We start from the raw sequence: 27,375 nt of genomic DNA on the forward strand, positions 1-27,375 counted from the left end.
AGACAGCAGCCCCCCGTAGCTGGGGCAGCAAGCCCGCCAGTCCTGCAGGGAAGCCGGCGCCCCACATGCTGTGCCTCTGCTGAGGTGAGAGAATGCGGCCCAGAGCTGGGTAACCCACGGCCTGCTCAGAGCCCTGGCGCTTAGGAAGCGCGGGCCCTGTGTCCCTGCCTCATCCTGATGGTTCAAACGATAGGATTTCAGGACCTCCTTCCCCAGGCCTTTGAAGTACACCCCGTGGGCAGCATGGAGCGGGCTCTCGTGGTGGTGTGAGGTGTCCGGGCTGTGATTGACGTTGGCCCCACCCCAGGAATGCGGGGAATTGTGTGTCTTGCTGCAGAGAAGTGACGTGGGTGGTGTGAATGCCGACGCGTCCAGGTGAGGCTCTGGGTCCGTGGAGACTGCGTTTACTTACCTCCATCCTCTCCCATGTTCAGTTTCAGTGGCGATTCTCCCGAGAAGACGTGCACAGCCGGCAGATGAGGAAATCCAAGGGTAAACTCAGTGCCAGAGGCAAGCGACAAGCCGAAGAAAACGACAGGAATCTGGAAGACCAGTTTCCCAAGGCCGGGGACGTGGGAAACTGCGTGCCGAGCCAGCAGCCGGAGGACGGAGCCTCGGCGGAGGAGAAGGGCCCCGTCCAGGAGGTCACCGGAGAGCCGCTGTGTCCCGATGGCCGGCTCTGTGTGGAGGGCGGGGCCGTGCAGAACGGTCCTGCCGGCCACTGTGGGGCCTCGGCCGGGGGCTGTGAGGGGCCCTCGGGTCCTGGAGAGGATGCCGGGGAGGGAGGTCCTGAGGACGTGGCTGCAGAGACAGCAGATGACTACTGAGTCCCAGCTGTTGGCGCTGCAGCCAGACCAGTCGGCCGCCACCCCGAGGGCGCTTGGCCCTGGCGCCCTGTGTTCCCTTTGGCTTGTCCTCACTTGTGAGCTCGCCCAGGCCCTGCAGGGCTGGCTTTCCTGACTGTTGGCTCCTGCACAGCCATTGGAAATGTGTCATAATGCCCCCGTGTTAGAACGCAAGAGGTCAGGTTACTTCTCCTCAACCTCAGGGCGGAAGGCCCAGCCCTGGCTCCACGCTCCTCCGTGGGAGGGTCTGGACCATCCAGTGCCTGTGTCCGCCCCCCCCCCCCAGGGCCTCCAGGGAGCATTCGTCCAAGTCCCTGGGCCTCCCTAGCTACAAACCAGGGCTGTGTGGGGTTCACTCCCACAGGCTGTTGGGGCGGTGTCCACCCTCGGCTGGTCTCTGCAGCTCCCTGGCCACTGTAACACCCCCTGGGGCCCTGCCAGCTGCTCTTCACCTAACGCCCAGGACCCTGCTGCTGTGGCAAAGAAAAGGACCTTAGGGGAGGGCAGGTGCCCCGCCACCTGGCTTCTCTCTAGCGTCCCATAGACACTGGTAACCTGGAGGTGAAACGGTAATGCTGTGCGTGCACCTGCTTTCGCAGACTGTCCAAGGAGGTATCCTGTGTGAGTGTTCATGCCAAAAATTTTTTAAAGGTTTTGTATCCAGCACATCGTGTGAACTCGCGTCCCTTCCGTCGTTTCAGGGCAGCCTGGCGGGTTGGGTGCCCTTGTCGTGTGCTATTTTAATCCGCGCGTCCTTGGCCAAGTTGTTTCCCATGTATGCTATCACGTGTTTATATTGTCCAGAAGGTATCGTGAAGGCTTTACGTAGATGCAGCTGGTGTCTTGACCAAAACAACAGCCTGTCTCTTTTCTTGTTTAGTTACTTAAAGCAATAAATCATCTATGAGTTAGAGCACTGCGCGTACTGAGTATTAACTGTGTCACAACGAGAAAGCCCTGGCCTGATGTCCCAAGGACTCAGCCCCACATCCTTCATACACGTTTCCTAAGGGACTAACTCCCAGCAGCACCATGACCTTCGAGAAAAGGACGCTCCCGCGGGAAACGAAGGAGCCAGCTGGACACCCGGTGCCTCCTGGTCCTTTGTAGAAAGAATGCAGACAGTGGGATTCAGGTGCCGCCAGGTAAGTCAGGCAGAGCCACCCGCCGTGGCCCCGGGGTGATGGAGGAAATGCCTCTGGAAAACAAATAGCCCCACACCAGTTTCTGTCTAAAATGCATGTTCCCAAGCTTTTAAGGAAATCATTTAATGAGGCAGGTCTTTTCCCTCTTTGCAAGTTTGCTAGACTAAAACACACCTGTGATACGTTTGTATAAAGAACTTGTACAGCCACATCGTAGTCATTTTCCTCTTGATGTTGGCGCCGACTCCTTCCCCTGACCCCCCACCCCCGACCCCTAGCGCTCACCTGGAAAGGTTGAAGGCTCCGTCGAAAGAGAACGATTTAAAATGGCATTTTCCATAATTATACTCAGAAATATCTACGCGGCATATTGATTTCATAAAAATACTATCTCTTCACCCATTATCTTAGAGGATCACCGCTTTTTAAAAACATGCTAGTTGGCAGCAGCCTGGGACAAAAGCAAGTCATCTTTCACGGCTTTGAAAAGCACATGAACGATCCCAGGCTTCGTCCCCCCAGCGGACAGCCTTGCGCCACGCAGGGCTGGGTACATTTTTCAATAATTAAATGACATTCGTGTTGGCTGAAGGTGTCGTGAGGGGAAAAAATTAAATTTGAATTCCTCAGGAAGTTGGGCCCTAGAGCCAAACTAACAAATCATTCCTGAAGGTCTTGTTTTTCCCCTTCACTTCTCCACACCCCTGCTTATATCTGGCGAAATATCGATCTTGCAGGCGGTTCTCAAATTGGTTGCACCTTAGGATCACTGGGGGGACTTTAAAAACGCAATACCTGGCCCGGCCAGTGGGCCTCAGTGATTGAGCCTTGACCTATGAACCAGGAGGTCACAGTTCCATTCCCAGTCGGGGCTTCTAAATGGAGGCCCTTTTAAGGAATGGAAAATAACTTACCTGGCCCTAGCTGGTTTGTCTCAGTGGATGGAGTGTCACTGGTCTGCGGACTGAAGGGTCCCGGGTTCAATTCCAGTCAAGGACACAAGCCTGGGTTGTGGGCTTGATCCCCAGTAGCAGGCGTGCAGGAGGCAGCCAGTCAATGATTCTCTCTCACTATTGATGTTTCTATATCTCTCTCCCTCTCCCTTCCTCTCTGAAATCAATAAAAAAAATATATATATTTTTTAAAATCTGCTTAAAGAGATGCTTTTGTACTGCTCTCCAGTGCACACAGCTGCACGGTCAAAGCAGTGAGGACGGGACGGTCTTCGGGCACCTGTCTTAATGAAGCGGGAAGGCTGTTCTATACCGCGCTCATTCAGCAGAAAAGCCCAGCCAGGCTTTGGGATCAGGCAGAGCTGGTAGCACCCTCACCACACAACCTACAAATGTAACCTCAAGTTCATTTCTCCACACCTGCAAGCATCCATCTCCTCCTGTGGGAAATGGGATTAATGACGCCCACCTCGTCGGATTTTTGTGAGGAATAGTAAGGTGTGGTAAGGTGCTTGGTTCGCAGGCAGCAGTTCATCACAATGCCCATAGGTAATACCAGTCAATGTGGCAGAGATGGTCGGTGCCCAATCCCCATGGGTTCCTGTACTGCCCAGCCCCTCTTGCAGTTTGGAGCCGTGTGACTGGCTTGTGGCCTGTGGGACATGAGCAGGTGTGATGTCAGCCAGTTCTGAGCCTGGCCTTTAAAAATACCCCATGCAACCCCAGCCCTCTCTTCATCTCCAATGCCCTTGGCATGGTTTAAGGTGGACCATGGCATGAGGGATTAGGAAACCTTCGCTTGTGCTAAGCCACTGGGACTTGGAGGTTTATCTCTTACTGAAGCACAGCATAGCCCATCCTGACTAATAGACACATCGTAATGTTTATAAAATCTATTCGTGGTTTATATGTAACAATCCTTGCCTGAGCTTTTTTTAAATTGATTACCCTTCCCTGGAATTATGCGTAATGGGACCAACTTCAAAAAGGAAAAACAAAAACATTAAGAGGCATTCTATTTCATTTCTTATGAAGCACATTTTATCAGGACTCTAAACATGTTAATTATGGCCTTTCCTAAACCACAACACATCTTTTGAGAATAGCTCTCAGATGATGTCACGGTGCTTATTAGTAGGAATATGTTGACCCCAAATTCATCAGTCTTGGAACACATTTCGGTTGGGCTCAGGCCCAGCGCAGGGCGTGCTGGCCCTGGGGGGCCGCCGGGGGCAGCAGAGCCGGCTCTGTGCTACGGGGCTCCCAGCCTGGGCAGGCCCAGAGCAGCAGCTGGGGCTACAGAGGAAGTCCTGGAAGGGTTGGCGAGAGGGGGATGGGAAAGGGGGCCTGGGGTGGTGCAGACAGGCAGCCGGAGGCAGCTCAGCACGGACTCCCCACTTGTTTGCGCAGGTCCTGTTTCCAGCAGCCCTCCCTCCCTCAAGGGCTGGGAGCTGCCTGCATGAGCGCAGGGTGTGCCCCTGGCCCGCTCAGTGACCTGCCAAACGACCGAGGCCGCTTCCCGAGAGCCTGGGCTTCCTGGACCTGGCTCCCAGAGTCTGGAACAAGGAAGCAAGTGAACTTTAGCTCTAAGTACAAGACCTGACAAGCCTTTGGCTGGGGTTTCTGAGATGGCTGTCGCCAGAGAAGGAAGCAGAGCGATGTTCACCACAGGTTCCTGTTGATAATGATCATCTCTGTGGCCAGGCTCCGAAAGCTAACTGAACACGGCAGGTGCTTGCTCCCCCAGCCCCTGCAGGACGGGGTGAGGTGGGGTGGCATTTCCCTCCGGCAGGGGTGGCCAGGCCACGTGGGAAACCTGTGCGTTTATGTGGGCATGAGGGATTGCATCATTCACTGTATAGATATATAGTTTTTTGTTGTTTTTTTTAAACAACAAATGTTTATGTCTCACATTCTGGGGGCTGGGAAGTCCAAGATCAAGACACTGGCCGATTTGGCGTCTGGTGAGAACCTGCCTCCTGATCTCATGGATGGCCACTTCCTCGTTGTGGCCTCACAGGGCAGAAAGAGGCAGCGGATACATTCTTTTTAGTGCCTACACCACGGTGCTGGGTGCTGGGTGCTGGTTGCTGGGAAGACAGCAATGAAGAGACAGACCAGCCCTGGCTCCTTTAGACCTTACAAATGACAATGAGCGGTGGCCCCAGCAATTATCTATAATAATAAAAGCATAACATGCTAATTAGACCTGATGGCCGAACAGCGGAACGACCTTCTGTACGACCTTCTGGATGAAGCCAGTGCCACCGCTGCCAGGGCCGAGCCCCTTGCACAAATTTCATGCATCGGGCCTCTAGTCTTATATAATAAAAGGCTACTATGCAAATAGACTGAATGGCGGAACAACCATGTGCACTGAACACCAGGGGGCGCGTGCAGAACGTGGCGGGCATCAGCAGCAGGCGGCAGAGCGTGGAGCATGGCAGGCATCAGCCACAGTGGGATGGTGGAGCGGGCACGCCAGACCAAGGAGGGGTGCCGGTTGCTGTCATCGGGGCGAGCCTCTGGTAGTTACTAAAAATTATTTGCTCCCACACGTGGCGGTCCTGTCCGGCACTTGCACCTGCTGCCGGCACTAGAGTGACTGCTCGCACCCACTGCCAGTGCCCCGCGCCGACCCCAATAGCCTCTCAGGGCTTCTCCACCTTCCCCTGCTCCTGAGGGGAGATCGAGGCTGGCAGCCACCTTTTGCACCCGCTGCTAGCACTGGCCCCAATCGCTCCGTGCCGTCAGCGGGTATGAGTGGGACCAGAGCCATCAGCGCATGGGCGCCGAGGAGGGGCCGAGACCCACCCCTGTGCCCACTGCAGCCTCACAGCCCACAGTTCCTTTCAAGGTGCATGAATTCGTGCACAGGGCCCCTAGTACTGTAGTAAGAGCTGTGGAGAAGTGCAGGGTGCGAGAGGGCACAGAACAGGAAGGTGCAACCTGCTCATGGAAGGCTTTGTGGAGGGAGTCAGGTGAGGCTGAGCCCGGAGAGAGGAGCACAGGTGAGCAGTCCACAGGGAGGCAGTGTGCTTGCAGCCAGGCACGTAGACCGTAGAGCCAGCCTCCCTAGCTAGAACCCAGACTCCACCCCTTACCAGGTGGCTCTGGGCAAGCGACTTGTTCCCTCTGTGCCTCAGTTGCCTCATCTGTAAAATGGGGATAATAGTTGGGAGAATTAAATGAGTTAGTATATGCAAGGTGCTGAAAGAAAGGCTAGTACACAGGAAGAGCTATGTGAAGCGTTGGTGACAAGGAGAATTGAAAAGGGAAGGATCTGAAGAAAGCTTATCATGTTCAAGTAACAGGAAGATGTCCATCAAGGCAGCTTTGCAGAGTGTGTGGCGGGGCAGGAGTAAAACAGCAGAGAGGAGCAGAGATGAGACTGGGCCAGATGCGGCAGGGCCTGGGGACCATGGTGAGGGTGCCAGTCCTGCTAATAAAAGTAATGGGAGGCCATTGATTCGTTTTAAAGAGGGAAATAACATAAGATTTTTGTAAAAGATCTCCGTTGCTGAAGGAGAGGTTGGTGTGTAGGGGCTCAGAGAGGACACAGAGGTGCCGACCACTGGGTTAGAGCGAGAGGCGGACCGAGTCGTGCAGGAAGCACGTTGTGGAATAGGGATGACTTAGGTCTCTGGAGCTCCAGCACCATGCTCGTTCCATCACATCACACAGATCCTGTCTCATTGTTTCTTCTCACTAGGCTCCTGCAGCCTCTAAGAACAGGGAGCCCTCATTGGATTTTTAAAATCTCCTAGCTGGAAATGCTCTGGCGATAGGGTGTTCTGTTAACTGAGTCTCTCTGAAAAAAAAAACAGCAGAGGTGAGCCCGCCTCGTCAGCGGTGAGGAGGGTTTGGGAACAAGCCCACGGCTGAGTTATGGCAGGAAAGTCCTCCCCAGGGAGAGGAAGGAGACCGGTCCGGGAGGCCTGGCTCTGTCACTCCCAGCCATGTGAACCTGGGCAAGCCATCTACTCTGTCTCATCTCCCTTGCTGGTAAAATGGGACAGCAGCCGCCACCCTGCCTACTTCACATAATTGTTGGGGAGTCATTTAATGAGATAAAACACAGTACTTGTCAAGTGCCAAGTAACGCTGTAATGTTCAGTTGATAACAGTACTCCAGCCAAAATAATCTAGATCACCAATGAGTGCAGGTAACCCCAGAGTAACTGTTTCCTATCACTTTTCCTTTCCAACTTTCCCTGTGAAAGTGAAGTTGTATCACTATGCATAAGATCTGTTTGTGTTTAAATCATCTGGTGGTGAAAAACAGTGTGTATGTAGTGGGGGCGGGGGGAGATACAGAATATACCGAAAAGCTAGAGTAATTAAAACAATGTGATATCTGAACTGCAAATAAGGGGACCCATGGGACAGAGCAGAGAGTGTAGGGGGGAAAATCCACTCGTAGGTGAGAATTTAATATGTGATAAAGGAGGCATTTCAAATCATTGGGGAAAGTGTGGAATATTTGATAAATAGTGTCAGGCAATGGCAGAGCCATATGCAAAAGCCAGATCCCTATCCCCCATTAAAGCACAAAAATAAATCCCCAATGGATAAAAGACCTGTAAAAATATCAAAAGAAAATATATCCATAAAAGCCAGGGGAAAAGACTGGCATAATGGATTATGTATAAATTTAAACTCCAGTATAAGTTAGAACAAACAGAATTCAGTGACAAGTAACAGAATGGGAAAAAATATCCGCAATATGCATAACAAAGGATTAGCATTCATTCTGTTCTATAAAGAGTTACAAATCAGCCAGACATCAAAGTGGACATAAAAATGCACAAACACCATTCTCCAAAGAAGAAAGAGAAATGGCTAAAAGGCTTTAGGAAAAAACATGCTAGGTTGAAATCAGGAAACTAATTTTTTTTTAAATCATCTTTTCACCCAACATACTGGGAAAAAACGGTTTCAGGACTTAAATCTCTAATGTTGCCAAGAGGTGGGGAAATGAGTACTTTCATATCCTATTAGAATATATATTGATTAGGCATTTTATAGGGTAATGCGGCAACACTCGTCAATTTCCAGAAACGACACTTCTGGAAACTCTACGGGAATACAACACAAAAAGTATGTGAACCAGCGTGTTCGCTGCAATACTGTTTGTAATATCCCCAAACGAGGAACAATCTAAATGTCCATCACAGAAATATGGTTAAGTACATGAAGGTACATTCTTTGGAGAGTTAAAAGAGTAAAGCCCACAGGCACACATACCTGTCCAATGTGTACAAGATCAGTACAATGTAAAACGTCTAACCTTTTTCTGCCAAGGGCCATTTGGATATTTATAACATCATTCGCAGGCCATACAAAACTATCAACTTAAAAATTAGCCTGTTATATTTAGTCAAGCATTTAATTAACTCGCCCCTAATGCCTTGGCAGGGCCAGACCAAATGATTTCGCGGGCCTCATACAGCCCACAGGCCAGACGATTCCCACCCCTGGTGTAAAAGGATACCTAGCAAGCTCTTTATACCTAAGTTCATCCTAGGTGAGGGAGTGGGGCGGGGGAACGGAGGACTTCAGCATTTAGTGTACATGCTTTTAGATTATTTGATTTTTTTACAATCCTATTTATCAGGTCATTTAAAAAGAACAAAGGGACAGACAAAATTTGGGTGGGCTCAAGCACAGCAATATGGGACTTGGGGATGAGATGGAAGAGACCAAGTTGGGCTCATGGGCGCCGGCAGGGTTTATAATAATTCAGAACAGACTGATCAAGATGTCTCTCCACAACTAGGAAAGTCTGCGTTCCTGAGCACAACCCGCTTTGAAATGCATGCCTTGATTTGACGGTGGGTTAGGAGGTATCTTTATATGTCATCACCACGCTCGCTGAGTATGCGCATATTAGGAAAGAGTAATAATCTCACTATTTCTCTAAGATGAGAACAGTATACTCCTTTGAGTTTCATTTAAAATAAAATGAAATAACAGCTCTCGGGTTAAGTTATCAGCATATGATCATCTGCAATATCCAGGAATAAAGGAAATTGCTGTTTTCCATTCAAAAAGAGAAATAAATAAAAAAAAACCTCAGGCAGAGGCCCATGACATTGGGTACCATTTGACAATCACTACATGCACACACATATGTGTACTTACACACATGTATACACACCTGCAGCTCTGCATCCCATAATAACAATCTCCCGAGCACTGTCTCCAGAGCATAAGAACAGCCTTTCCCACCGCCCCTCCCACCTGCGGCTCGTAGGACGCCAGCCCTCAATGGCTCGCCCGGACATCCATCTTCCTCAGCTTCCCTTTCAACTAGTGATCGTTGCAAAACTACGTATTTTCCCAAGAGAGTTTTTTACTTTCAATTGTGTTGAAATGTTCTCAGTATTCAATATACTTCTTCAGAGAAGATAGCTTTTATCACTTTGCAGCTTCAGGAAAAAATAGTTCCCCAAAGTATTTAACTTGCTCCTCGAGATAACCTTTGTCTTATCCTTTCCTACCTTCAATTTCTACCACAGTGACTGCGCATCGAAGATGCTCGATAGATGGCCATTCATAGGTTTATCATCCTCCAGCCGAAGTCCTCTCCTCCCCAACTGGAGTCTCACTAAATGCCTCTTTCACAGTTTTTCATACAATCAGTTGATTACCACTCTCATCTTTAAAAACAAAAACAAAAACAAAAAAAAACTGGTTCAGTTCATAGTATTGCATCAATTTTAACTGTACTGTTCATTTCTTAGTATTCATAAATATACCAGGGTTACGTAAGATGTTGACATTTAAGAAAGCTGGGTGAAGGGTATATGGGTGGGAACCCTGTTCTCTCTTTGCAAGTCTTCTATAAATCTAAAATTATTTCAAAAATAGTTTTAAAAACAAAACAAATTTTTAAAAATGAATGAAAGAAATGAAGTTCTCTTAACACCACTTCTTTTTCTACCTACCATCCCATTTTTTCCTCCCCTTCATAGTAAAATTATTTGAAAGTATAACCTATATTTACTCATTACCATTTATTTCCTCCCAGTCCCTCTTAAACCCACCCCAATGTGTTCACTCTTGACATCCATCTTGTCAAGATCACCAGTGACCTTCCAGTTGCTAAACCAAACTCATCAGAACTCATCTCCCTGTCACATCTGCAGCGCGTCACAGCTGACCAGTCACTCTTCCTTGACACACTTCCTTCATGTGGCTGCCTCACCCACACGCAGCTTCCTTTCCCCCTTCCTGCTTATTAGAGCACTTTTTGCAACTCTAAGAGGCACAACCCCCATCAGCTCCCACAACTTAGTGTAGATCACTAACACAGCAGAGGAAGCCTGAAACAAGTTGAATTATCAAAAATGGACTTCAAGGGATGAAAACAAAACAAAACAAAAAAGCCATGAATTCATACCATAATGATACTTTAAAAAATCTAGTTATCTTTGGAGGTTGCTAGGGCACCAACTCATCGCAGGCTAATTGACTTAAAGAGAAAGAATCAAGCATTGATCTTGTCTTTCCTGTTCATACTCATTTCAGGGCAAAGTGAATGAGGGTAAGTTCTTTATAGAACAATCACGGGGAATAAATGCAAGAAAATGATAGAATAGGACAATTAATCCTTAATGAAATGGTAGGTATAGTCAATGATCAACAGCTACTAAAATAATTAGGTGAAAGGTTGGTAGAGAACTTTATACTGGATGGATCAGGCTGATGCAGTTCAGTGACTTGCTCAAGGTCATCTCCCTAGTCAGTGGCATAGCTGAGATTTGAACCCAGGCAGTCTGGCTCGAGGGCTCTCTCCAGTCTACATTCCCAGGCACCACATAATTCCCTGCTGGAGTTAGCTCGGTGTGAGTACCAAAGAGATCTTGACTAGCCTGGTAGGCAAGGGCAACAGGACATTCTTGGCCAGCAGACCAGAAATACTGTTCAGCTCTCAGCACCAGAAATGACAGAGCTGGAAGGAACCGCAGTCCGTGCGAAGGTCACGACCTGGCCCATCTCAGCGGTTTACAGATGGTGACGGTGAGTCACTGGCAGGGTGGTGGGCAGAGCGGGGATCTCCAGGACAGGTGGCCCTCGCTCTATGACAACAGCAGGCGCACAGGCTGTGGTGTTGCGTGGACGGAGGCAGTGGGTGGCACTCCTCCCACGCTACACGAAGATGCTCACCCTGCACCTCCGCTCCCAACACAGAAGGGCCTGGGGAGCCACTTCCTCCATACCTCGCGTCTCCTCCCTGCCAGATGCCGTTGCCAGTTGGCAGAAGAGCCCCTTGCTGCTCCCACGTCCCTGCATCTCATTGTGCTATGCTGCTGTGCTCTCGGGTCCTCAGCCCTAAAGCCCAGCCCTCGGCCTGGACACTTTGGGGTTAGCTGAGTCAGGAATCCTTACAGTGGTCAGAGCTTCTCACATTCCCTTCATCTCTGAAATGCCGACGATCTCTGTCTTGATGGATGTTAATATTCCTATCGGGTCAATGGCCCCTCTCCTCCCACCGAATTCATATCTGGCATTGAACCTAGAGGGCATTATGCTAAATGAAATAAGTCAGATAAAGACAAATACCATATGTTGCACTTATATGTGGAATCTAAAAAACAAAATAAATGAACAAACAAAACAGAAACAGACGCATAAATACAGAGAACAAACTGATGGTTGCCAGATGGGAGCGGGGCTGGGGGAAAAGGGTGAGGGGATTAAGAAGTGCAAATTGGCAGTTACAAAAGAGTCACGGGCTAGGAAGTGCAGCACAGGGAATACAGTCAATAATATTGTAATAACCATGCATGGTGCCAGGTGGGTACTAGACTGCCTGGAGGGATTACTTTGTATATTATATAAATGTCTCACCACTGTGCTGTATGCCTGAAACTAACATAAAATAATATTGAGTGTCAACTGTAATTGGGGGGGAAAAAGGAAATAGTTGACAAATGATCTCTGCTTAAAACTTGACAAAATTCAAAACAGGGTGGAGACTAGACTGGTGATGCCAGCCATAGTCAGCCCGTAAATCACGGCTGTTTCAGCCCTTGGTCCCTGGGAGGCTGCAGCCAGAGAGGAGAGGGCACCTGCTTTCCATCAGCTCAGGCACGGACTCTCTCGGCTGCAGCTCCTGGGTTTCCCTGCACTGAGCTGTCCTTCCCAGACTCCGTGTCCTCAGCGCTCTCCCAGCAGGCAGCCTTGGCCCGAGACTGCTTGTCTCAGAAAGGGTGGCCTGGCCCCGGCCCATGGATTTCTTCTGGATTTTAAAAAATCTAAACAAGGATAAGAACCACCGTCTGCTTTCTAGCAGTTTCACCAGGGCGGCCTTGGAACGAGGCTGCACCATTCCCTCTCCCTCTCCCTGTCCTGGGACTGCCTCCCCACCTGGCCTTAGTGAGGAGTCAGATGTGAGTTGCTTCTTTCAGTCACTCAACAAGTATGTGTTGAGGAGCTGCTGCTGCCAGAGACGGCCCTGGCAAAGGGATGAAATAAAAGGCAGAGAAGCGGGATTTGGAAACGGCTCTATACCCCCTAATCAATCCTAAGCACATGACTACAGCCAGCCAGCCCGGCCAATGAAGGCAGATTCCACATGGAACACAGTGGTCCCCAAGGCCTTTGTCCCCAGCAAGAAGCCGCCTCTACACGCAGCGCTAAGTCAGGCAGCCAGGACACTTAACACAGAAAGGGTTTCATTTGAGAAGAAACTAACAATCAGTCAGGATACAGACTTCGGATATTCATTCACATTAAGCAAATCTGCTGGCTATTCAATTCCTTAAAGCAGTTTCCCTAACAATATTCTGTTTCCAAACCCGCTTGGATGGTCTGAGGAAGCAGGGCTGCAGGCCATGGTAAGGTCACCTAAGACATTGAGTATAAAGGATTTTCAGAGAAACAGTATTAAGAATGTGTTTAAATTATAAGTTTATTGAATATAAGATATATAGGCTGCTGTCAAATAATTTAAAGATAGCCTGCATTTCACACACAAAACCTCATTTTCTTATGATTAAATGTAAGTATATGTCTTCTTTTTCCCTCAGGGGAAAGAAAATCAATTCAAGGTACATCATGAGATAATCAAACAGTTACTAATAAAAGAAAGTCAATACAGTAAAAAATAGTTCAATGAAGTCTTTGCCAAAAGTTGATCATTTAAGTCTTGTCAGCTGGTTTTTCTTTTCTTGTCCAGCAGGTCACTCTGCCCACAGCCTTAAGGAAAGAAGACGGAGTAGAGGTAACTTCATCTTACCTCGAATCATGTCCCGGGTAAATCCACAACCCTCTCCTTTCTACCTTTGCCTGCTTCCTACCACCACTTCTCAAAGCAGATGTGTTCTTTGGGAACATGGCTGTTTTCTAGTTGCTTGGAGAAAAAGTCTGTCATTGGAGGTGGGCCACAAATGTAGAACAAAGTCTCTCTTGAAATGTGCTCTCTTATCTCCTTCTCCGTTATTCTTCCTTCTACCAAGAAACAGAATAAACACCAAATTAAGCCAGACATGTTTGTATTGAAAGGAGAAGGACTAACCACAACGCAGCAACAGTGTTTATTTTCAGTAACTGGAGCTTAGTGAGTCCAGGCTTGAGTCATTCACACGATGGCTCCTGCTGGCACCTGGGCCAGGCCCCAGCAAAGTGCATCTCTGGTTTCCTAAACTTACGGCAAGTAAAGTGGGAAGCCAATCGCAATGCGCTCTCAGACACGGGCAGTGAACTTACTGCTCTTTGGGAGAGATTCAAAAGTGCCTTTAGCAGTAAAGAAACTGTTTTGTGAAAAATCCTTCCAGGCAGGGGAAACCACAAGTAATTTAAATTACCATTAATGGCAAATGGCATGGGTTCAGCCGAGGCTGGAATATAAATTCTTTGCATGCATGCTACAGTGATGATGCAAAGGTCCCCTAAAAAAATGTGGAGAATAAATTTTTAATACGGGCCGTAGGAACACAGTATATAATAAATAAATCCAACTTAATCTCTCCTTATTTTTCCATGATGAATCACCTCTCTATTCCCCAGGTAGTGACATTCCCAGCCAACAAGTCCAAACAATAAAGCATCTACACTCAACCAACTGGCATGTCCGCCACATAACTATGGGGAGACAGTCAAAACATCTTTAGGGGACTCACCCGTGATGTATGGCTTGAGTTCTGCACTGATTGGTGTAGTCTGCTTTGTAACATGCAAACTGCATGCAATCTTCTCAGGAAATTCATTTACTAAATCGAGGATATTTTTCTGGAATGTCAAACATATTTGGTCACACTACAATTTTAAAAAATCAAAACAGATGTGCACAACCACTGACGCCGAACCTCGCCTCCCATTCAGCACACGTCTGTGCTCTTGCTCTCTACTTACGGAGATATTGTTTGCAGCCGAGCAGGCCAGAGCTCTCAGAGTACTGAGGCTATTCGGCTTTAATTGAAATCTGAATATGCTAACAAGCATATTACAAACTCTCCGGGAGTTTATTCTTTTTCCTTTTTCTCAAGCCTGGGCAATTAAGCAGCAGTTTCACTGACCACAGTTCTGTCTTTTTAACTGTTACTGTTCTTTTGTTCATCCTTGCAGCTGCAAAGCAATCCGGTGAAAGCCTTCTCCATCAAATGTACTTAGTTTCCACAGATGCAGCTGATGGGGGTTTCATGTACCCAGCTGGGTCCCAAGCACACACTTCTCACCTCCTCTTGTAACACAGGAGCCCACTTGTGCTTCTCCTGACTCTTTACAGTCACAGGTCCATGGCGACTTTTCTGTCCACCCACCTCCAAATGCAAGCCCACCGGACCTGCCCGTATCCCATCACGCCCCTGGGAGCCTCCTCAACACCAGCTGTTGTAATTGTCCCGGTAAGATGTGTTGGCCAATTCTCATTTGAAGATCAGATTAAGATTTGTCAGACCAACCTAACCAGTTTGTGTCAGTGGATAGAGCGTAGGCCTGCAGACTGAAGGGTCCCGGGTTAGATTTCGGTCAAGGGCAAGTACCTCAGTTAGGACTCGTGCAGGAGGCAACCAATCAATGTGTTTCTCTCACATAGATATTTCTCTGTCTTTCCCTCTCTCTTCCACTCTCTCTAAAAATCAATGGAAAAATATCCTCGGGTGAGGATTAAAAAATAAATTTGTCAGGCCTTTTGTTTGAACTGCTGCAGAAAAAACATAACTGAGAGAGGCAAGTTCCGTGGACAATTATTACCATGACAGGTCTGCTCCCAGAAAGCTATGGAACATACATTCCCCCTTACCTTAAACAGGAGTTCGCTGGTGTTTTTTGCGCTGTAGAAAAGTCTTATTGTCCCTATCTCATATCCACTTCCTTGGTTTGCCCGTTCTCTGTGGAGATCGGCCGCGTGCCGCAGGATGGAAAGCAGAGGGTTAATTCCGACTCCTCCGGCAATCAATACGAGGTTCCTAGAGGCGTCCGCAGGCTGAGGGTCAAAGAAGAACTCTCCTCCCACTCTCACGGCCACTTCAGAGTCAAGTGCGCACTAGGCAGGAAAGGAAAGATCCTGAGTCCTTAGTAGCACAGGTCTAAAACCTAATGTTCTTCCTTAGGAAACTGTGTCTACCTCCGTGTGTCTGTCAGTATTTAGGACTATTTTTACAGCTTGCTCTCAAGTTTCCCAGGGCCCTGTGAATTGATTCCACTTGTCCATGACATAGGCAATTTGCTCCTCTGCCTTTGGGACCTATACTCACAGCTGCTCCACTATTGAAAAAGGAGACTCGCTTGAATAACTCTGCCATTTGTTAACTACGTAGGTGAGGGCCTGGGTTGTGAAAAGAGGCACAGGGGACACCTCTGAAGTATGAGTTTCCTTTTCTAAGTGGCACTCCTGTTCTGATCAAAGCCATGGAGCTGAGAGGCCAGATGGGCAAGTGTCACTGCCCTGGACTCACTGGCGCTGAGAAGTGTGGGCACTGGGGGCTTCCTTCTAGTCGCCAGAAGGGCACAGCCAGGCCTGCTCCACAGACTGAGGCCAGTGGCCACCACTGTAGTACTGTTCAGACTGTTCCTTTCTCCCCGGAGCAGTGAGACCAGGAAGCCTGAGGCTTCACACCATAGAGTGAGTACCACACACCCCCACATAAAGCACCTACTGCTCCATGAAGTCACACCAGACTCAGAGCTGAATACCCTGGTTCTCCAGAGGCGAGACTGCTCTGAGGGGGGTGTTTTGGAGACTTGTAGTGACATCTCCATTGTCACAATGATTTGGAGAACCCAACTGGCACTTAGGGCAGGGCAAGAGGTGCTAACGTCCTGTGCAGCTAGCGTGTTCTGGTGCTGGCACCTCCTAAGCCATGGTAGAATGCGCAGGAATTCTGTGAGTGAGTACCTACTGGTAGTGTGAGATCAGCCCTGGGGAGTGTTTACAGCACAGAAATCAGCAAAGGCTACAAATCAGCGCTTTCTTCCTCAGAGCACCGGTTTAGTAGCACACCATTACCTGCAATGCGCAGGACTGCCCAGCAGACTTCCGAATGGCCCGTGGGCCATACAGCATAGGTGAAAACGGGTCTCTAATGACCTGAGACTAGACTCTAACTCATTCTACAAAAAGAACTAGAAGATTTTTATTTTCCGCACGGATCTAACATAGTCTGAGTTTTTGAGCATCTAACCACCATGTAGACTGTACTTTGTTGTGTGCAGAACGTTACTAAGCATGTTCATTCACTGTTCTGGAAAACTGCATCGCAGTTGGTAACATGTGTGTGGTCCTGTCAACATACAACCTGCATACCTGCACTTGGAGACAGTGTATTCATGTGATTCTACATTGAGGGATAGCTGTCTGACGACTTCATTCTATTTCCTAGCTCTAAATATGTCCAAGCATTTACATACTGAAATACAGAGTCTTTGGTTATGAATCACTTTCCTTTATTTCTCCTTCGTATCACACTTGGAGAAGTATGTTAAAAAAATGATGTTGATTACATTAACTTTGGATTTCATTTCAGGGTAGTTCTAGAAAGGGGCCATTGGACCTGACAGGGTTGGGAACACCTAGTTTAGAGGAAGACGCAGTAACTTAGGAGTCAGAAGACTTAATCACAGCCCCTTTGCAATCCAGCCAGTCCCTTTACTTCTCTGAGCCTCTGTGGCCACATCTGGAAAATGGGTCCCAGCAGTGGGCCTGCTCACCCTCAGGGCTGTGGGGGGCATTACATGACACACTGGGGGAAACTCCCTGTTGGAATTAAGCTCCACAGAAGAGGATGCTGGGGGTCACTGCGGCTGAGAAAAAGCCCGGGGGTGCCAGCTTCCTTCTTTCCTGTCACTAAGAAACAGAACCTAAAACTAAGAAATTTGTATTGAGAGACTAGGTGTGTTCCATTACATGCTCCTGACATAAATCAACTAAATGAACTCCCTCCTCAGAAGTAATAATGTACCACATGCTTTCTGAAGACCAAACCTTGAGCACTCACACCTTGGCACCATGCATGACAGGCAATCCTTTCTGACATCCATTTAATTTGGGGCTCTACAAGTTAAAGAAATAACTAAGAAAAAAATGAAAAATTATTTGAATTTCACAAAGAAGGTCCCTTGGTAGAGAAGTATTAAATGAATGGAAATTCTGAGGGGAAAAAACACACACTTGAACTACTTTAAATACGTAGGAGAGTTTTACATGAGGACGATAAGTGGTTTCCATTTTTGACAAAAGGCATTAACAGCAAGGGGGCATTCTGTAAGTAGTAACTAAAATATAAGAGTCACTAGACTGGCTACCAAAGTGCTTTAAAATACTCCTTCCTTTCCAGTCTTGAAAACAGAATTTATGGTACAAGAGTGTCTGCCTAACAATGACAATGAACTTAATCTCTCTGCACCGTGCTTCCCCCTCTTGTTTGCCTGTACACTTATCTCTTTATCTCTAAGACTCTAAGAGTAAAAGAGACTAAGAAATAATTTCCTCCAGTGGTCATCTCCAGCATGCTTAGTAATGACAACAAACAAAGCCTTCAGGTTATTGTTTTTAGAAACCACAGTATTTTCAACCCTAAAGTTGCCAAGAAACCGTGCCCCAGGGAAAGATAATACTCAAGAAGACTTTGTCTCTTTAGTGACAAAATAATCTTCAGGAGATCTATCTTCTAATTTGCTAGCATCTGGAAAGAATCAAAGCCATCTTTGTCTTTTGTTGATCAATAAAAACTGCCAGGGTAGCATGAGCACAAGACTCGCAGTCTGTACAGCACAATTTGGAAGTGAGTAAAAGGATATTACCTTCAATTACATAGCAATGTATCTAATCTGGGTATAGATTTTCTACTTGTGAAGCAAACAACTCTTCCACAGCTCCGGGAGCAGACACACAATAGCTGTCTAGAACCCTTTACCCTGCCAGGAGTTTGAGCCAAAGCAGATAAAATAAAGGAAGACATTTATGGCCCTTTATTCCATGTCCCAACAGAGCAGCCTGCTGCCACCCAGACACTCACGTGCCTCCATTGTCCACTTGAATAGCTTAATAAGACAAATTCTCAGGAGGGATATAGGCACCTGAGACTGGTTCCAAGAAAAATCTGACTTCATAAAGGCCGTTTGCAGCTCCCACTGGGCAGAGTGGAACAAGCACTACAATTAGGATGTGCATTCAAGCAATGCCACTCGGAGATTTTCTATAGCCTCTAAGAATAAGTTTCTTCATTGAAATGCCAATGAGGCATGAAACCAAGCGGGGAGTTATGGACCAGCACCAGGTCAGGTCATGTGGGAGGCTGACAACTGGAGGGGCTCCTGGCACTAGGGGCCGGGATGGCTAGGCTCATTTTAACAGTGAGTGCGGGGTACGTGAACACCTTGTTGCCGCCCCCCCCCCACCCCCACATCTCCTGCAGCATATTATAGAAACTCAGGATGTAGCCTGGAGATAGTAATGGATAGAGAATCTATAAAGGAATGATGCAGTTGAGGTCACACCGAAGGGAGGACTCAGGACAGAGCAAATGTGGCAGGATCCGTTTACAATGGAAATGCTAAGGCGAGCAGCTAGGGGTTACTGTGAACAGACAAACGGACATGTAAACCATAGGAAGGCCACTTACTTTTATGCCCCCACAGATTTAAAAATCCTTTATTGTTTAAATTATTTTACAGTGAATTTTTTTTTGGTGCACAGTTCTATGAATTTTAATACATACACAGAACTGTGTAACTACCACCAGAATCAAGATCTAAAACAGCTCCCTCAAGCCCAAAACACTCCCTTGTGCTGTCCTTTTATGCTCACCCCCTTCCCCACCCCTCACCCTTGTCAACTACTGATCTGTTTTCTGTCGTCGTATTTGTGTTTTCCAGAATGTGACATAAATGGGATTATACAGTACATAACCTTTGAGACTGGCTTCTTTCACTCACCACAATGCCTCTGAGATTCGCCCAATTTGTTGTGTGCCATCAGTAAACAGTTCCTCTGCCTTTACTGCTGAATAACAATACAGCATCACAGTGTGCTTATCCACTCACCTACTGTGGGTCATTTGGGGTGTTTCTAGCTGTTGACAATTGTGAACAGAACTGCTATAAGCATTCATGTACAGGCTTTTATATGAACAGAGCCTTCATAGCTCTAGTATTGGTATTGCTGGGTCCTAGGTTAAATGAGTATTTAATTTCGTACAAAACTGCCAAAATGCTTTCCAGAATGGCTGTAGAACTTTGCATTCCTGTGAGCAATATAATAGTTACTGTTGCTCCACAACCTTGTCAGCACTTGGCATTATCAATATTTTCCATTTGAGTCATTCTAATAGATCTGAAGAGATAGCCCACTACTATGGTTTTACTCTGCATTTCCCTAATAATTAATGTTTAGACATGTTAAACATCTTTCCATTGCTTATTTGCCATCCTTATATCCTTTATTAAAACAAAGTGTCTCTTCAATCCTTTGACCATTTTGAAATTATGCTTGTTGTTTTGGCTGATTTTTGAGAGTTCTTTACAAATTCTGGATACAAGTCCTTTGCTGGATATCTAAATTGCAAACACTTTCTCCTAGTTTTCAGCTTATTTGTAAAAAATTGTAAATAGTGTCTTTTGCATTAAAAAGTTTTAAATTTTGATTACGTCTATCTATCAAACTTTTATGGATCTTGCTTTTGGTGTCATGTCTAAGAAATCTTTGCCCACCCTCAAATTCTGAATATTTCCTATACTTTCTTCTAAAACATATAGTTGCATGTTTTATACTTAGATCTAGAACCTATTTTGATTTAATCTTGAATAAAAAGTATGAGAGGTTCTTTTTTTGGGTATGAATAGGCAATTGTTCCAACACTATTTGTTGAAAAGGTTATTCTTTCTCCATTGAATTTCTTTAACACCTTTGTCAAAAATCAAGTGGCCAGCCCTAGCTGGTTTGGCTCAGTGGATAGAGCATGGGGCTGCGAACTGAAAGGTCCCAGGTTCAATTCCAGTCAAGGGCACATGCCTGGGTTGAGGGCTTGATCCCCAGTAGGGGGTGTGCAGGAGGCAGCCAATCAATGATTCTTTCTCATCATTGATGTTTCTTTCTCTCTCTCCCTCTCCCTTCCTCTCTGAAATCAATAAAAAAAATATTTAAAAAAATAAAAATTAAATTAAATTAAAAAATCAAGTGGCCAGCCCTGGCTGGCATTGCTCAGTGGTTAGAGTGTCAGCCCGTGCACCAACAATTGTGTGTTTCATTCCCAATCAAGGGCATGTACCTGGGTTGCAGGTTCGATTCTCAGTCCCGATGGGGGCACGTGTGGGAGGCAACCAATTGATGTGTCTTTTACATCGATGTTTCTGTTTCTCTTTCTCTCTCTCTCTCTCCTCTCTCTCTTCCACTCTCTCTAAAAATAAAAATCAATGAAAAAAAACTAAGTGGCCATATGAATATCAGTCTATTTCTGAACTCTATTCTGTTCCATTGAGCTGTGTGTCTATCCCTATACCAATAGCACACTGTTTTGATTACTGTAGCTTTATTTTAATCTTAAATTTGAGTAATATGATTCCTCCCATTTTAGTTATCTTTTTCAAAACTGTTTTATTCAAGTTCCTTTGCCCTTTGATATAAATTTAAAAAATATATACAATATTTGTACTGGTACATTCCTTTTTGGTAAAGGGGATTAAGAGAATGCCTGGGATGGGAAGGGTTGTTGGTAAATAAAGTAGGCACACTCGAGAAGTGAAGGTGATGGCAGTAAAAAAAGCACAAGGGTCAAAACCGGTTTGGCTCAGTGGATAGAGCGTCGGTCTGCGGACTGAAAGGTCCCAGGTTCGATTCCGGTCAAGGGCATGTACATTGGTTGCGGGCACATCCCCGGTGGGGGGTGTGCAGGAGGCAGCTGGTCTATGTTTCTCTCTCATCGATGTTTCTAGCTCTCTATCCCTCTCCCTTCCTCTCTGTAAAAAATCAATAAAATATATTAAAAAAAAAAAAAAAAAGCACAAGGGTCAAAACCTAAGAAGACTAATAACTGACCTGCTGACCTGCTTGAGCCCCTTCTTGTTATCAGACTTCTAGCAGGGAATGAACATGCCGCTTATGTAGGGCTGTGTTTGAGTCCCGTGAGGAAGCACGAGTTATTAGCAGCCAACGTGGATTCCCTCTCAGAACCCCGTGTGACGAGCCCTCTAGAGCCTGCCATGGAGAGGCACTGACCCCACAGATTTAGCAGCGCTCAGCTCTGGGCCTGAGCAGTATGTGATCAGGGACCATGTTCCCTCCAAATGATGACAGAATGGTAGTTTAATTCCCTTTATTTAGGATGATTAGAACAAAATAATGTGATGTGTAGATTTAATATTTACAAGACATACAAAGAGCTAATTTTCACAACCTTACATATAAAGCAAAATGCTTTACTCCTATGGTAGTATTCAACTAAATACTGTTTGGTGTCTCAAAAGATATATCCAGATCCCAAAGTATCGTCGAGTCATCTTTAATGCACCAAAAAGACTCTGCTTCCTTGGCCTTTTGGAGCCTGAATTCTGGATGCAAAGGAGCTCTTTGTGAGCATGTTCCCTCCTCACACAAACCTGGTTTTAGATTAAGTGAGCTGAACACAAACTGGGAGGCAGAGATGCCCTAATCTGCAGGTTTAAACAGAGATCTGCTCACCTGATTGTGAATCCAGACAGCAGGAGGGTGATTCGTGTATTTCACTGCCAATTCTATTACTCTCTCTTGTTCCAGCAGTCGGGGGCTGGAGCATATTGAGAACCCACCAACCACAGAGACTCCTGGGATAAAGAAATCAATCCTAAAAGGAAAGGAAAATAAGTTATTACTGTTGAAGCAATTTAAAAAGTGGGCAGCAAGGTAAACAAAACTGACAAACTTTTAGCTAGACTAAGAAAAAAACAAGAAACAAGAAAATATAAAATTACTAAATTCAAGAATGAAAGATGGGACATCACTGCCAACCTTACAAAAACAAAAGATTACAAAGGAATTCTATGAACAACTATTTAACCTAAAATTAGATAACTTAGATAAAACAGTCACATTCCCAGAAAGACACAAAACTACCAAATTAGACTAAAAAAATAAACAGAAAATCTGAACAGACCCATAACAAATGAATTGAATGACTAATTTTAAAACTTCCCACAAAGAAAAGGATAGGTTCTGGTGGTATCACTCATGAATTCTACCAAGAATTTAAAGAATAATTAATACAAATCTTTTGCAAACTCTTCCAAAAAAATAAGAAAAGACCACTTCCCAACTCATTCTATGAGGCCAATGTTACTATTACCATGATACCAAAACCAGAGAAAAGTATCACATGGAAGGAAACTATAGATCAATATTCCTTGTGAATACAGACACAAAAATTCCAGGAAACAAGGTTGGTTTACATCTGAAAATCAACCAATGAAATACACCACTTAATAAAGGAGTCTCAACAGATGCAGAAAAGGCATTTGAAAAAATTCAACATCCTTAGGTAATAAAAATATTCAACAAACTAGGAATAAATGGGAACTTACTCAGCCTCATAAAAGGCAGCTACAAAATATCCATAGCTAACACCATATTTAATGGTGAAAGGCTGAAAGTCTGCCCCCCCCCCCCCACCTCACCAAGAACGGAAATAAGACCTGGGTATCTGCTCCCATCACTTCTAGTTAACATTGTACTAGAGGTTCTAACCAAGGCAATTAAACAAGAAAATTAAATAAAAAGCATCCAGACAGGAGAGAAAGAGAAAGAAGTTGCAGATGACATGATGTTGTATATAGAAACTCCTAAGAATTTACTATGAAGATAATAAAACTAAGTAACAAGTCAAATAAGGTTGCAGGATACAAGATCAATAACAAAATCAATTGTATTTCTATAAACCAGCAATGAACAATCTAAATGTGAATTTAAGAAAAATAATTATATTTGTAATAGAATAAAAAAGAATAAATAATTAGGAATAAATTTAACAAAAGAAGCACAAGACTTGTATAATGAAAACCACCAAACCTTGTTGAAAAAAAATCAAAGATCTAAATAAATGGAAAAACATCTCATGTTCATGGATTGAGACTTTATATGTTAAGATAGCAATACTCCCCAAACTGATCTCCAGATTCAATGCATCACCTATCAAAACCCAGCTGGTTTCTTTGCAGAAATTGATAAGTTGACCATAAAATTAATATGGAAATTCAAGAAACCCAGAATCATCAAAACTTACTATTAAAGCTACAGTAATGAAGACACTGTAATACTGGCATAAGAACAGGCATATAGATCAATGAAAAAGGACTGAGAGTCCAGAAATAAATGCTTAAGTTTATGGTCAGTTAATTTTCAACAAGGGTACCAACACAATTCGAAGGCAAAAGAATAGCCTTTCAATAAATGGTGCTGGGACAAGTGAATATCCACATATAAAAAGAACAAAGTTTGATCCCTACTTCACACTATATACAAAAGTTAACTCAAAATGGCTCATAGACTTAAATGTAAGAGTTAAAATTATAAACTCTTAGAAGACTGACACAGGAGTAACTCTTCATGACAACAGTTACCTAGACACCAAAATACAAAGGTCAAAGAAAAAAAAAGAGGAATTAGACCACATCAAAATTAAAAACATTGTGCTATAAATGATCCCATCAAGAAAATTAAAAGACAACTGACAGAATAGGAAAAAATATTTTTAAGTCATACATCTGATAAGGGATTTATATACAGAATATGTAAATAATTCTTATAACTCAATAAAAAAAGACAACTCAAATAAAAAAATGGGCAAAGGATTTGTATGAACATTTCTCCAAAGAAGATATATAAAATGACTAATAAACATATGAACATTTTAAGTTATTACGGAAATGCAAATCAAAATTACAATGAACTATCTCTTCACACTCACTGGGATGGATGGCTAATCTAACAGACAAGAGCAAGTGTTAGTGAGGAAATTGGAAGCCTTATACATTAGTGAGGATCTAGAGCAGTGATGGCGAACCTATGACACGCGTGTCAGCACTGACACGCGTAGCCATTTCTGATGACACGCGGCCGCATGCCGAGGATGAAACATTTGCTGCTCCTGAGGATGAAACATTTGCGACTAGAGTCTTGGAGTTAGTTTTTTCCTCAAAGTGACACACTACCCGAGTTATGCTCAGTTTTTTGGCGAAGTCTGACACACCAAGCTCAAAAGGTTGCCCATCACTGATCTAGAGAAATTGGTAGGACTGCCAAACGGCACAGCCACTTTGGAAAACAGTTTGGCAATGCCTGAAAATGTTTGAGTTACCATCATACCAACAATTCCACTCCTAGGTATATATCCAAGAGAAATGAAAACATATGTCCACTCAAAACATGCACATGAATATTCATAGTAGCATTGTTGATAATAGCCTAAAAATGAAAACAATCTAAATGTTCATCAACTGATGAATATATAAACAAAATAGGTTATAACCATACAATGGAATGAAGTAATGATACCTGCTACAACATAGATGAACACTGGAAATTATATAGTAAGTGAAAGAAACCAATCATAGAAAAAAACACATATTGCATAATTCCACTGATATGAAATATCCAGAATAGGCAAATCCATATATACACAATGTAGACAGTAGTTGTCTAAGGAGGATGGGAGTCAATGATAACTGGCATAGGGCTTCTTTTTGGAATGATGAGAATGTTCTAAATTTGATTGTGCCAATGGTTTTACAATTCTGTGAATATACTAAAAACCATTTTAAGTGGCTAGATTTTATACTTTAAAGTGGGTGAGTTTTATGATTTGTGAAGTGTATCTCAAACAATTTTAAAGGTGAAAAGAAAAAAAAAAAGCAACGGAAACTCTTTCACTGGTATTTGACAAACTAAACAGGTTGATGTGGCCTTCTAAGCTGTGGAAATCTCATGTTTCTTTCTTTTCTGCTGACCACACTCCTATAGGCTATGACTCCTGAAAGTTTCGAGCCTTCAGTAATTCTATGCCACAGAAACCCTTTTTGGGCGGGGTCTACGAAATGCAACAAACCTAGTCACATATCAAGAAAAGAAAAATTTATTGGAATCTGGGTCCACAAAAGATTCTCATCTGCATGTCTAGGAAATGTAAACATCCAATCTTGATGTTTCTCAGCCATCACAGAGCAATAGAATCATTTTCCCCAGCTGTTTTCCTACCAGTAGACTTACACAAAAAGCACACAATGTTCTCTACTGATTTGATCTGTGACCTTAAAAGATGTTCTCTTTTGCTCTATGACCTTAAATATCCGGTCATTTTTTGTAGTCTTTAAAAACCAGTTCTGGACTGGAAGTACTCCAGAAAAGGTCCCTAGCCTACTTTTGCCTATATTTGACCATTTCCCTTGAATACCTTAATTTCCCTTTCATTTCAGGCAAGATGCAATTTTTAAAAACTATAGATAACACAGATGCTATATGCTTTCTCAGAGAAGGTATATAGCATCTCCACAGCTTCCATGTTTTAAAAAAAATAAATACATCAATGAGCTACTTTTGCGGCTTCATCGCCTGAATTATAGCGCCCTCTGCTGCTTGATGTTGCTAAAGACCATTCTCAGGTGAATGACGGGATATCCCTCTTCTCTAGAAACTCTGGAATGACATTGACACCTTTAGAAAAAAGGACTCCATTAAATGCTGCAGAAGAATTCAAATGACATAAAAACCTCATCTGAATGGATTTAAGAAAATACGCACAATTCATATTTAATAAAACATCTGTCCAAGAAAGTGTCTTAAACACATACACACAGTAATCCCTTTGCACGATTAGCACTCTTGGAGCTGAGATGAGGCACTTACTGCGCCTCCACCTACCACACCTCCAGATGCGTGAGGATACGAAGAACTGAGAGAAAGAGCCCGATTCCGTAACGAGCCACACATATCCACATCCAACTGTCCAGGGAGCCCTGTCCTGGCCAGCTGCAGTCCCAGTGCCCGGCACACACCAAGCATGCAAACCATGGCTACGTGACAGTGCTTTACTCTGTCCTCAGCAACAGTCCTCAGAGCCCCTCACCCTTCCTTGCGCAAACACTGCAGACGGAACCTGCCTACCACAGTATGGTTCACAGTGGATGTCCAGATGCAAGGATGTCTTGGTTCCTGCCCTCAATAAACCCCTAATGATAGGAAAGTTAACAAATAAATACAATTAAATGAGCTATGACAAAATCTGCTTGGCAGAGAGAGAAAATGCTCATCATCTGAGATCTGTCTGGAAGCACTGTACTTAGTATAGATTCCTTCTCAGCTCTAACATATGAGATCCTAATTTTAATCAGGAAAATGCTGATAAAGCCACTTTTATTTTTTAAAAATCTGTTTGGGGGGAGTGGTTAGGTTTGGGGGGAGTGGTGGATCCAAAAGGTGTAGCCCTGCTCATGTGAAAAGTGGTTTTGCAGCAGTTTCCTCTTTTGGCCTTTCTCTCTGGGTTGGATTACTTGACTTCTTAGAACCAGCCCCCTCTGAGGGCCCAGTAAGAACACAGTGCAGCATGGGAAGAGCCCTGGAGGCCAATCTTTGGTCTATGGCACAGGTATCTCAGTGCTCAAAGCTCCAGAGCACTGGAGCCTCTCAGAGTTTGATAGATATCAAAGGAGGTCAGGAATTCAGAAATCTCCCACCCCAAAGATAAGCCCAACAGCAACCCTCTCCTTTATCTCTAAACAGCATTCCACTCTGAAAACCCTAACTGCACAAACTGCAAGGCAGCCACATCCACACCCGCTCTCTCCCTAACCTTGCCCTCTTCTCCAAAGGACAAGGAGGTTCTCCATGGAGGTTACCACCGAGATGATGCTCTATGAGAGCCTAGAGCACAAGCCATCCCAGCGACAGCACTGAAGGAGTGGACACTGCCAACCTAAGCAAATGGCCATGCTGTCTCCATGAAGTCAAAGGGACTCACAGCCCCT

At 44.9% G+C, this 27,375-nt stretch overlaps 2 protein-coding genes across 5 annotated transcripts in view; one reads left to right on the top strand and one right to left on the bottom strand.

Moving 5' to 3' along the window:
* Positions 1 to 870, top strand: part of RFTN1 (raftlin, lipid raft linker 1) — a 174,086-nt gene extending 173,216 nt beyond the window's left edge. Inside the window, exon 10 of the mRNA XM_008156721.3 lies at positions 435 to 870. Within this exon, the coding sequence (XP_008154943.2) occupies positions 435 to 827 (393 nt within the window). The 3' untranslated portion in view covers positions 828 to 870. The remainder of the gene's footprint in view (positions 1 to 434) is intronic.
* Positions 871 to 12,849: 11,979 nt separating this feature from the next.
* OXNAD1 (oxidoreductase NAD binding domain containing 1) overlaps positions 12,850 to 27,375 on the bottom strand; it is a 41,990-nt gene continuing 27,464 nt past the window's right edge. For 3 of the 4 annotated variants that reach the window (XM_054729913.1, XM_054729916.1, XM_054729914.1), the window contains exons 5-8: positions 22,067 to 22,208; positions 15,194 to 15,436; positions 14,073 to 14,181; positions 12,850 to 13,401 (exon numbers count right to left, since the gene is read on the bottom strand). In XM_054729913.1, coding sequence (XP_054585888.1) covers positions 13,247 to 13,401; positions 14,073 to 14,181; positions 15,194 to 15,436; positions 22,067 to 22,208 — 649 coding nt within the window. In that variant the 3' untranslated portion in view covers positions 12,850 to 13,246. The remainder of the gene's footprint in view (positions 13,402 to 14,072; positions 14,182 to 15,193; positions 15,437 to 22,066; positions 22,209 to 27,375) is intronic. The other variant, XM_054729915.1, reaches the window with a different exon arrangement.

Source organism: Eptesicus fuscus, chromosome 18 (genome assembly GCF_027574615.1).
Source record: "Eptesicus fuscus isolate TK198812 chromosome 18, DD_ASM_mEF_20220401, whole genome shotgun sequence".
In the NCBI taxonomy this organism is placed as follows: Eukaryota; Metazoa; Chordata; class Mammalia; order Chiroptera; family Vespertilionidae; genus Eptesicus; species Eptesicus fuscus.